Source organism: Ictalurus furcatus, chromosome 6, assembly GCF_023375685.1.
Source record: "Ictalurus furcatus strain D&B chromosome 6, Billie_1.0, whole genome shotgun sequence".
Classification (NCBI taxonomy): Eukaryota; Metazoa; Chordata; class Actinopteri; order Siluriformes; family Ictaluridae; genus Ictalurus; species Ictalurus furcatus.
Genome location: NC_071260.1, coordinates 21,293,342 through 21,305,530, shown reverse-complemented (window position 1 = coordinate 21,305,530; position 12,189 = coordinate 21,293,342). Strand labels below are relative to the sequence as shown.

The following is a 12,189-nucleotide window of genomic DNA, read 5'->3' as shown; positions in this document are numbered from 1 at the left end:
GAGACCAGAGCTATGTCATCATTTTTATTTTTAACCCAAAAACGCTTATTGTCTGTATAATTCATGCACATAAGGCTGAACACCAGTATTTACGGTGTCAGTCATACTGATTCTCCTGATTTGTTGTTGCCGTAGTAGCGGAAGCTGGAGCTGTAAAGGCAGAGCCCTCTTCTGTAAAGGGGGCATGGCACAGCAGCTCATTTGCATTTATGTAGACACACGAAAACATTGTGTTTTTGTTTCCACCCCAAAATGGGGCATTTACAGCACGGTATAATAAATGATCTGTGGGATATTTTGAGCTGAAACTTTACAGACACATTCTGGGGACACCTGAGACTTATATTACATCTTGTACAAAGGGGCATAATAGGTCTCCTTTAAGATGATCTGTCCCAGTACTCTTCCTCTTGCAAAGGTGCCATGATTTAATTTTTTTTGGTGACACATCTTGATGTAAATGTCAGAGATCTATCATCTCATATTCATCATTTGATCTCAAACCCTTGCCGTTTTACAGAAATTTGTTGGCTTTCATCCTTTGGGTCAATACCACTTTTGGCTGAAAATCTTCTGGGATATGTCTCTATCAGATTTGGACATTCTTCCTGACAAAATTGCTCACGATCTGTCAGATTGGACGGAGACACATGGTGAAGAGTAATTTTAAAATCTTGTCACAAATTCTAAGATGTCTTTGCTGCAAACTGACATGCAGTCGTGATACATCCACCCATTCATTCATTCATTTGACCGCTGTATCTAATCACTAAACTGCAATATCTGCCACAACCACTGGAGGCCGCAATTTCTTGAAACTCTGGTTGAACCATTATTTGTTTTCTACTCTTTGTCAAAGATATTAGTATAAGAAAGGGGGGAATATTATAACTCACAATAAGGGAGTGTATTACACGTGTCTATAAACTAGCCATCTGAGAGACAATCATGCTATCTTATCATACATTTGTTGTTGTTGTTGTTTTTTTTTAAACCTAAGTAGGCAGAGGTTTCACCACCATGCATATTGTATATCTAGATCTACATTAGCACTAGTTATTGAAAACATAGGGACACACGTTGGAAGGAACTAAAATCAGATTTGAGGATAAGTATATATTGTAGCCTGATATATGAAAGACAACCTCCAAATGGCTTGTTCTGAGTCTGTAGGAGTAAAGAAACAAATCATTATGATTAACATCGCTGAGAGCATCTCTGACATGAAATACATGGATGTGACGTGGGCTGGACATAAAGGAGCGCATCGTCTGACGTCACTGGCGGATCTACGACACGCTGCTCTGCTCTCTGCTCCTCCACTGCGCTGTTGCTGATGCGGCGCTCCGAGTCACAATGAGGCGGAAGCTCAAGTTATTTGAGAGAATGTTCTCTCCGGTACGTCCGCTCACATATTACAGCATCGAGCAAGAACCTCGGCGTGTCCCACACTGTGTGGAGATGTTGGGGAAGCGAGGAGTGAAAGCGGACTTCGGAGCAGGTCAGAACCAATCGGACCAGAACGGATGCTGAAGTTGCATGGCTTTCTATTAGTCCGCTTCCAGCAGAAACCGGGCTCGAAGTCTCGTGCGTATTTATGCCTTTTAAACATTAATAATAATATCGCATACTTCCTACATAATAGGCGATTTCTTATGTACAGAGAAACCACAGTGATAAAACATGGCAGTGCCTAATATGGTGTTTTCGGACGTTGAAACTTTCCTGGATAACCACCCCGAATTGTTTGAGGACTATCTAAACAGAAAAGGGAAACACAGCATGGTAGAAAAATGGCTCAAAAGCCACCAAGCAAATAAAACCCCTACGAATTCCACCACGGAAGCGGAGAAATCCCATGTGTGTAAGGACAGCTGGGCGAGTAAGGGAGACGGGCTGCAGCGGAGAGCATCACAGAAAGAACTGCGCAAAACTTTCGCTCGCTCCAAAGCCGTCAGCGCGAACAGGACGTACGACGAGCACGTGAACTCGCGAGCTCAGGAGCCGCTGACCAGCATGCGGAGACGCGCTTTACTAAGGAAAGCCAGCTCCTTACCCCCAACTACAGCACACATCCTGTCCGCGCTGCTCGAGTCGCGCGTCAACATCCCACAGTACCCTTCCACTGCCGTGGACTTCAAATATTACCTCAAAGAGCACAACGAGCGCGAGTTCTTCCTGGAGCTGGTGAAAGACATCTCCAATGACCTGGATTTAACCAGCCTGAGCTACAAGATTTTGGTGTTTGTGTGCATCATGGTGGATGCTGATCGCTGCTCGCTGTTCCTGGTGGAGGGCACTGCGAATAAAAAGACTCTGGTGTCCAAATTTTTTGACGTTCACGCCGGGACCACCGTCCTGCCATCCCTGAGCAACTCGGATGAAGTCCAGGTTCCGTGGGGGAAAGGGATTATAGGTTATGTTGCTGAGCATGGAGAGACTGTTAATATCCCCGACGCGTATCAGGTGCGAAAGAGTGACACCTCAAGAAAAGATGGATCTTTCTCTTGAGAGATTATAGGCCATTACTTTGCTTGGCAAAGATGTCAAGTGTTTTCTTTTCAGTCATGTAACATTACCAGAAGCTGATCATTAACTACCTTCATGAGATTTGTAAAATAATGAGCTGGCCGAGGCTATCGATTGCTGAATTGATTAACTTACCTAACAAAATGCACTCTCTCCATTTCTCCCTTATATGATCTTTCGCACACTTGGACTACAATTAATTGGTCTGTCAATCTTCACAGACTTTTCACTAACAAGGGAGTTTTTCAAACAGTCTCAAACGAAATACATTGTTAAAGAGTTGAGAGGTTCTAGTGAGCTTTAAGTAGGCTAATCAAAAATAAATAAATCTTGACTATGAAACAGGCAACAGATGGTCATCTCAAACAGGTGAAGTTGGGAAAGCCTTTGGATGTGGGAGTCAGTATATTTCTAAGACAGCTTCTAAGATAACTTTCGTATCATAACAAAACATCACTTTTAACAACCATTCATATCAGATGTGAATGACATAACTTGAGAAATATAGCCATCTGTGCCTGCAGTTATTATCCGCTGGACTATCTTTAACACAAATTGCATAGAGGTCCTGAAAAGCAGCATGCTGTTTAATGAGTATTTCATTCACAAGAAATAATCCTCAACAAGAGATACATTTTGATAGATTTAGCAAAAATTTGCTAGAATCACTGTTGGTGGAAACTCAAAAGATGAATGAAAAGTATCCCAATAGTGAGTGATAGGGTGAATTCAGTTTTTGAATATTCAAATTTCTAAGCTTTCTTGTCATTAGTACAACAAATAGTGGAAGAAAACATAGATTAGTTTATATCCTAATCTAAAGAAGCATGGCTTTGTCAAGACTGACCGAAAACCTTTTCTTAATTACATATTTGTTCATTTGGGACATCTTGAAATAATTAAATGATACATATCTGTACATGATTTGAACTAACTTTATGCTTAATTTGTCTCTATGTACTGAGTATATGCATAATAAATATATACAATATATTAGTCATGACAATTAACCTTATGGAAAAAAAAGTGAAAGCGTATGTAATTTTTCCTACCTTAAGATTTGTGGGGTCAGCTTCATGTTTGATAGCAGGCACACACGCTTATATTATATATTGTCACACGATTTAAGTCATGTTAGTTTTATCAAACAGTTCCAGAAGGGCTTAAAAAAAAATCCCGCTATGTGAAACTGTCCCACTTTACCTAATGTCCCAATATACCTGAATTCACCCAATATGCTGCAAAACCTTAAGCTGCCATATTGTAACCCCTGAACTCCTCAGGATCTGTTTGGTGGGTACAGACTCACTGAGGGGTTTGTAGTACCTACTGAATCACTGTTAATACTATAATTCAATAATAGACCAAAGTTGAAATGCTTGTATAACAAAGTATTATGCTGTAATGTTTTCTCCCTCCGTAGGACCATCGTTTCAGTGATGAGATTGATAAGTTGACAGGTTATAAGACCAAGTCACTGCTGTGCATGCCCATCCGGAGCAGTGATGGAGAGATCATAGGAGTGGCACAGGCCATCAACAAGAGCCCTAGCGGCGCACTGTTCACTGAGGATGATGAGAAGGTAACATATTTTCACATGCTAATATTCCGACCTCTGGTCAGCTGTATTGTTTTAGTAAACTAGACATATTTATGATGTTACATTGCTGTGGAGAAGCAGCGGTTGAACCTACCAATATGACTAAATTCCATAATTTATTGGATGAGTTTATTAGGATTTATGTAAATTGTTTCTAAGACCAGCACTGTTCCTAGATTTCAGTTCAGATCCTTTGTGGTGATCCATAACTGTGGTACTGAAGTGGGGATTCATGGCATGGCCTGTGAAGGATTGGTGTTGGTAGTGTTGACAGCATGCTGTTCCTCTACCTGCCGTTAGTGTCGAGCTCTGACTATGGAGCATGTAGTCTGGAGAGACTGTTTGCATTGCAGTGGAGGGGGCTAACCTGTGCCTGGCCTGGCATGTCATGTAGGAACTAGGAAGGAACTAGGTGCACACATATTAGTGTCCATGGCCCTGGCAGTTGGTTGAAGGGCTCCTGGTGGTCTTTGATGTTCACAAATTGCCATCCAGTTATGCAATAATGAAAGGTTCCACTTACTGCATATTGGGCCTTGCTTGGTATATCATATGTGCATGGGTGCTGAAGTTACACACAGTGACATTATGTCTGGCTTTGAGTTGATGGCATTGTTCATTCTTTTTTAAGGCTTCGTCCACTGCAAACCCTCAGTGAATTCAGTTTGGTTGTCTTTTTTGCCTAAGTATGAAAGAAGAGAGGCTTTTGAAGAGAAGTGAGACACAAATTTGTCATAGATCAACTTGCATTTATTAAATGAAAACAAATGGATACTGTTAGGACTCAGCAGTAAATTAGTAAAGGTTGACACTTTGAATTGCAGTACCACCAAGCTGCCTCTCTCTTCCAAGATTGGTGAACTATGTACAGTATAGTGTATGTATAATGTTAAAACGGGATATTTTTATTACCATAAAAAATGCCTCAGTACTGATTGCTGAAGCAGTGTTATAAAGGCATTATATTGTACTAAGGTTGGAGCAGTGTTAGTTGAAAGCTTGTGAATTCACATTTGCAAGGCTCTTGGATTGAATTCTGGGTCACTTTAGATACGTTTACTTTGGATAAAAGAATTTCCCAAGTGAATAATCGTAAATTAACTAACTACACATTCTTCAATGTATATCTAGTTTAGGGCTGCAACTAACGATTATTTTCATAATTGATTAGTTGGCCGATTACTTTTTCGATTAGTTGGATGGGGCGGGGGAATTTCAGTACCATTTTTTAATTTATTTAAAATAAAATCTACAAACTGAGTGTTACAAATATAAACTTAAGACTAAACTTTACACAACTGTTTGTCCAATTATATAAGACTGGAAAGAACCCAATACACACAGACACACACCACAATATATATTATTCACTGAGGACTGTAGTTTAATTCTGTGCTTTTTTTGCATCTATAAAAAGTAATACAGAGATACTGGATTAGATGCAGAAACGCTGCACTAGATGGTAGCGTGCACAGTGCATAGTGTAAGTGTATAGTAGGTCATTTGGGACACAACTTTAGTATTTACTCTCCAATATGTGTTTTCGGAACAGAAGTAACGTAATGAGTAAATGTACTGTGCGCAGACCAACTAATCGATAATTAGATTAGTTGACAACGATTTTCATTATAGATTATTATCGATTTTATCGATTAGTTGTTGCAGCTCTAATATAGTTCTTAATGTATTTTGTTCTAGGAAATGATAAACACAATATTTTGTTATAGAATATGAAAAATGAGGTTCCTTATAACCATGTGTTGAATCCATGATCACTTTGTTATTTCATATTACTAGATGTTATCTATATGTATACTAGATGTTATTGCTATATCCAATAAAAATTCTTTTGAGGAATCCACCAATCAAAATAGCGGATATACACGTTACTCCTCCACCAATCAAATCCACCAATCCACCAATCAAAATAGCGGATATACACATTACTCCTCCACCAATCAAATCCACCAATCAAAATAGTGGATATACACGTTACTCCTCCCCATGTGTATCCCCACCCCAAGCTCCAGGATGCAGTAAAGCAATCTGCTAACTTCTACAGTTTGAATTTAACTTTCCCTTCAATCCCCTTTCCAAAGCCTGTCTAAAGAAACTCAATCTGGAACGTTGAATTAGCTAGATGTGCAGCTGGATCAAATGTCTGCACTCACAGCAGTGCTTTTGTAAGCAACATTCCAGCAAGATATTGCAAACTTCTAATGTTGTCTTTGTCTAGCATACAGAATAATTCACATATCTTTAATGTGAAAAAACTCCTTGCAGAGTTTTTTTCACATTAAATACATAATTAATATAGTTAATATAGCCAGACTATCTTGAATTTTTTAGTGGCTAATTACAGAGTTTTCAGATGGACTTTTCATGTTAGTATATTCGCACAATGTGTATTTTCACATTCCCGTAGCCCCAGAGCACAAATGGTTTTGGGGGTTCCCTTCCAAGGACAAAATACTTCAATTCAAAGTTCTTCCCATTGGAGTCGTTCTAATTCCATGGATGTTCTCGAGTATTTAATCAGCCTTGTTACCTCTGATGGGCATTAGATATTGCCATTATTGGATGGCTGGCTCCTATGTACCCCCACTATGAAGCAGGCCATTCAGGACATCTCCAACTTCCTGACACACATTACGGCACTCTGTCTGAAGCTGAACACTGCAAGAGCTCCCTAGCACAGAAACATCACAAAATGAATGAGTGTGAACTAGAATAACTGAAAATGCTAGACATCCTGTCACCTCGATGTATCAGCTTGCAGCTAGACCCCAAACACCACAGTCAGATGCACCCTTGTCTTAGTGAGAAAAGCATGAGCTCTAGCTCACAGGAGACACAAAACCTTTATCATGAAAGGGGTCTGCTGTGCCCCATCAGAGAGACAGCCTCCCTCATCAGCTGGAATTGAGGTTGGTCTACATGGCCCTCAGGGTCCTCTTACCTGTTCTGAGATATTGCCATGTGTTGGTCCATTGGGGCAATGTGTGACAGTCACATATATCAATCACTAAGGTAGCACAAGTTCAGATGGTTCTCTCTGTCTTGCATGAAAACTCCTCTGATGGTTAGCCTCACTGAGAGTAACTCAGCTACCGGGACACACTATTGGGGCATGTTGGCAAGGTGCAAGTGGATTCCACTGTTGCTACCAAGTGACCCTGGACAAGGTGCTGGCCCATGACTGTCTACTGTATGGACAAGTCTCCATCTACATCTACACCAAATGTGTACGTGGTGGTCAATGCAGTTTGACACAATACCATGGATGGCATCTTCTGGGGTCTCACTTCATGACAAACTTTCTGAAAGGAAGAAGGTGCTTTCATCCCCCATGATTCCTCAGGGATCCCATCATCAAGATAAAAAAAAAAAGGCTGGAAATATTTCACTTTATGTGTAATGAATCTAGAATATATGAAAGTTCTACTTTTTGAATTAAATTATGGAAAAAATGAACTTTTCCACGATATTCTAATTTTTTTTAGATGTACCTGTATTGCTAGAATTGGACTTTTATGTAGCAAACACAGAGAAGCAGAGTGTTACAGACAGTGAAATGTACAAGTGCTGTTATACTAAATATCAGCACTCTTGGAATGCCGCTTGCCCATTCAAATTACTGGACCATAACTAACCGTTGTATAAAAAAATTCCATATTCTTATTCCTATATGCTATATTCTTTAACTCTTAACTCCTATTTCAGTTTCTGTTTTCCAAAGTCCAATCCCATGTTAAACACTCAGCAGTTAAATTTATATAGTCATCACGTGCATAATACATATGTACCCATAACACTGAATTTAGCAAAACTGCAAAGATCTTTCGAATTCACAGCATTTGTTTTAAATGATCATGACCATAGATATGAAGTGAATATAAACCAGGAGTTGTATGGTACAGGCGTATAAACATAGAGGTTTTTTTTTTTTAAAGAGTTTCTTTAATGCTTTTGGCATCACTTGCCACTTAGGTCAGCACAAACTGCACAGACTTTGTTGTCAAGGAAAGATATCCAGTCATCTGTCCTACTAATCAGTTTCAGTTTAAATTATGGCATGTACAAAATGACTGACTTATTTTACTTGTATTTATTTTTGTTTTTGCTGTGAGATGTGTTTTGGGTGAGAATGGGAGACAGGTGGCCTTGACATCAACAGAGAATTAAATCTGAAAATGGAAGGTAAAGAAATACCAAAATTACATTAAAATTAACAGTGTGAGTTTATTAGTGCCTGATGATGTGCTTGTATAACTCCAGAGAAGAAGGCCAGGGCTTCAGAGACATTATCGCATATATTAAACTTTGTAGTATGGCAGCCTGTTCATGCGGTATGTAAATATCTGAAAGTTAACGACTAATTGCCTTCTATATGATTTATTTAGTAAATGATAGATATGCAGAAACATGGGAGTCTACCTGCTACTCTTTATTAAAATGAAGTAAAATAGTCTTTCATTAACTCTGACCCACACAGATGCAAGTGTTTGTAAACACAGGAGGGATATTTATACTGTGGAGAGATTTATCAGCTTTTAATTTAACTGGTGTTGAATCCCCTAAGACCGCTGCGTTTGGATGAGCACAGTGCTATGTTTGTACACATATTACTTGGACAAGAGTGTGAGGGGAAAAGAGAGGATCTCTGTTCCACAGAGCACAAACACACAGTAGAAAGACCCGGATTTTTATTGCCAATTACAAATGCTCAGGATTGGTTTTCAGGATTTTCTGATTTTATATTAAATGATTAGTGAGGATTTCGTTTTACTGAGAATGTTTTATACTGAATAAGTTTAATCTATGTTTAGAAAGGTGGGCTTTAGATTTTAATGAATAACTGAATAATCAAATTCTTAAGAAAATGAAAAAAGGAAGCCTTTTCACGTATACATTACAGTAATTCCTTCACAAGGAAGTTTGGGATCAGAGCACGATATGGTGGCCCTGGAGCAGATAGGGTTAAGAGCCTTGCTCAAGTGCTCAACTACGGCAGCTCGGCAGTGCTGGGCTTTGAACCCCTTCCCTGCTGATCAGTAAGACAGAGCCACTGAGCCACCACTGCTGCCACTGATGCAGTTAATGCAAAATAATGAGACTCTCCTGTGCTTATTTTATTCACAATATACTCATGCTGAACAACCTTCTTCTAAAACTGTATACTGTAATGATTTACTGTACAATCCCATTATCCAGTGTCACACAGAAGAGACTAGGTTCCCTTTTTGAGTCTGGTTCCTGGTTTGTTCTCTTTCTTCATGCTGTCTCAGTGTGTTTTTCCTTACCAATGTTAATATCAATGTCAATGTCAGGTTGATTTATATAGCACCATTAAAAACAATATAGGTTACCAAAGTGCTTTACAATAATAATAATTACAAAAGCTAAAATACAAATAATATCAATAATATATATATATATATATATATATATATATATATATATATATATATATATATATATATATGTATATACACAGGTGCATCTAGAAAAAAAAAGAATATCGTGGAAAAGATTATTTTTTCCGTAATTTAATTAAAAGTGGATCTTTCGTATTTATTCTAGATTCATTACACATGCAGTGAAATATTTTAAGCCTTTTTTTGTTTTAATCTTGATAATTATGGCTTACAGCTCATGGAAGTCAAAAATCCAGTATCTCAAAATATTAGGATAAAGAATTTATAATACAGAAATGTCGACCTGAGAAGAGCTCTAATCAGCTAATTAACTCAAAACACCTGCAAAGGTTTCCTGAGCCTTTAATCTGTCAGTCTGGTTCAGTACACACAACCACAATAATGGGGAAGATAAAAGAAATTTTGCATTTCATTTGGAAATCAAGGTCCCCGAGTCTGGAGGAAGAGTGGAGAGACACAGAATCCAAGTTGCTTGAAGTCCAGTGTGAAGTTTCCACAGTCAGTGATGATTTGAGGTGCCATGTTATCTGCTGGTGTTGGTCCACTGTGTTTTCTCAAGTCCAGAGTTAATGCAGCGTCTACCAGGAGATTTTAGAGCACTTCATGCTTCCATCTGCTGACAAGCTTTATGGAGATGGAGTCCTTTTCCAGCAGGACTTGCACCTGCCTGCAGTGCCAAAACTACTAGTAACTGGTTTGCTGACCATGGTATTACTGTGCTTGATTGGCCAGCAAACTTGCCTGACCTGAACCCCATAGAGAATCTATGAGAGACACCAGACCCAACAATACAGACGAGCTGAAGGCCGCTATCAAAGCAACCTGGGTTTCCAGAACACCTCAGCAGTGCCACAGGCTGATTGCCTCCATGCCACGCCGCATTGATGCAGTAATTCATGCAAAAGGAGCCCCGACCAAGTATTCAGTGCATAAATTAACTAGGGCTGCAACTAACGATTATTTTCATAATCGATTAGTTGGCTGATTATTTTTTCGATTAATCGGATGGGGCGGGGCAAACTTTCAGTACCATTTTTTTGTTTATTGTTAAAATAAAATCCACAAACTGAGTGTTACAAATATAAACTTCAGACTAAAACTTTACTGTTTGTTCAAAACAGAAAAGAACCCAATACACACACACACACACACACACACACACACACACACACACACACACACACCAGAATATATATGATTAATTTAGGACTGTTGTTTAATTCTGTGCATTTTGTGCATCCATAAAAACTATGCATAAATACTATAAAATAAATTGTGTGTGTATATATATATATATGTAAAAGCACTGAATTAAACTACAGTCCTAAATTAATAATAAAAACTCCCTTTCACTACACCTTGTGGTTTCTGTTACTCACTGTCTTTAAGAATTATTTTTCTTGTGTTTACTTTTGATCATAATGTTTTAATTAGACATTACAGATCTTACTCATGCTACACTCTGTATCAGCGCTTCTGCACCACGCGTGATCAGCATTGCAGCCTCGTTACTAACAGATCACTTCCGTTATAATAAACGATAGAATTTACACTGCAAGCATGCAAATAAAGCATAAAATGACAATAAACTTAAATTAAACTAAACATTTTAAGCAGCTTGCACCAGTTTCCCCTGCCCCTTGCACACAGTGGAGCATTTTGGATATAAACATAAGTTTGTCCTCGTGCATCAGTTTGATTTCCATGGTGTTTAAAATGCTCCCTGCCTTAGAGGACTTGGAGGCCGCACACTTTCTTCCTCAGACACGTGACCATTTCGCCTCCGTCTGATGGTGACTGAGGTCATGTTGGGGATAAAAGGTAACGCTGACAGAAAGTAAACTGAAGAAAGTCATTATCGCTGACTCTGGGTGTTTGCTAATGCTAGCGTGCGTATGACATCATGCGCCATCATGGCTTATACTTCCGGTTAGTTAAAAAAACCTGCTAGTGTTATATTTGAGATAATATTACTTTTCTAAAATCCACACACTAGACAGTAGTGCAGAGTGCATAGTGTAAGTGTATAGTACTTCATTTGGGACACAACTTTAGTATTTACTCTCCGAAGCGTGTTTTCTGAACAGAAGTAACATAGTGAGTAAATCTCCCCTGTGCCGCGCGCAGACCAACTAATCGATAATGAGATTCGTTGACAACGATTTTCATAATCGATTATTATCGATTTTATCGATTAGTTGTTGCAGCTCTAAAATTAACATACTTTTCAGAAGGTCGACATTTCAAACAAAAAAAAGCTTGAAATATTTCACTTTTCCATGATATGAAAATTTTTTGAGATGCACCTGTGTGTATGTGTATATATATATATATATATATATATATATATATATATATGTATATATATATATATATATATATATATGTATGTATATATGTATACATATATGTATATTTATATAAAAAGTATAGTATATATATAATAGTGTAAGAAATAATTATGAGGAAGTCAAAGATCTCAAAGAAGAATAACTTTATACCAGCACGGCAGTGACAAAGTACATGAAGCACTTCGGGTTCATCGGAGTCAAAGTGAACTCAAATTGAAATATGAAACCTCATTTACGTAATGTAAATGAGATTTCACTTTAAATGTGAATT

The 12,189-nt window shown here is 38.3% G+C and overlaps 1 protein-coding gene across 1 annotated transcript in view; it reads left to right on the top strand.

Annotated features, from left to right (window-relative positions):
* The first annotated feature begins 901 nt into the window (after nucleotides 1-901).
* The window catches only part of pde11a (phosphodiesterase 11a), a 70,667-nt gene continuing 59,379 nt past the window's right edge, over nucleotides 902-12,189 (top strand). Inside the window, exons 1-2 of the mRNA XM_053627898.1 lie at nucleotides 902-2,466; nucleotides 3,953-4,111. Coding sequence (XP_053483873.1) covers nucleotides 1,684-2,466; nucleotides 3,953-4,111 — 942 coding nt within the window. The 5' untranslated portion in view covers nucleotides 902-1,683. The remainder of the gene's footprint in view (nucleotides 2,467-3,952; nucleotides 4,112-12,189) is intronic.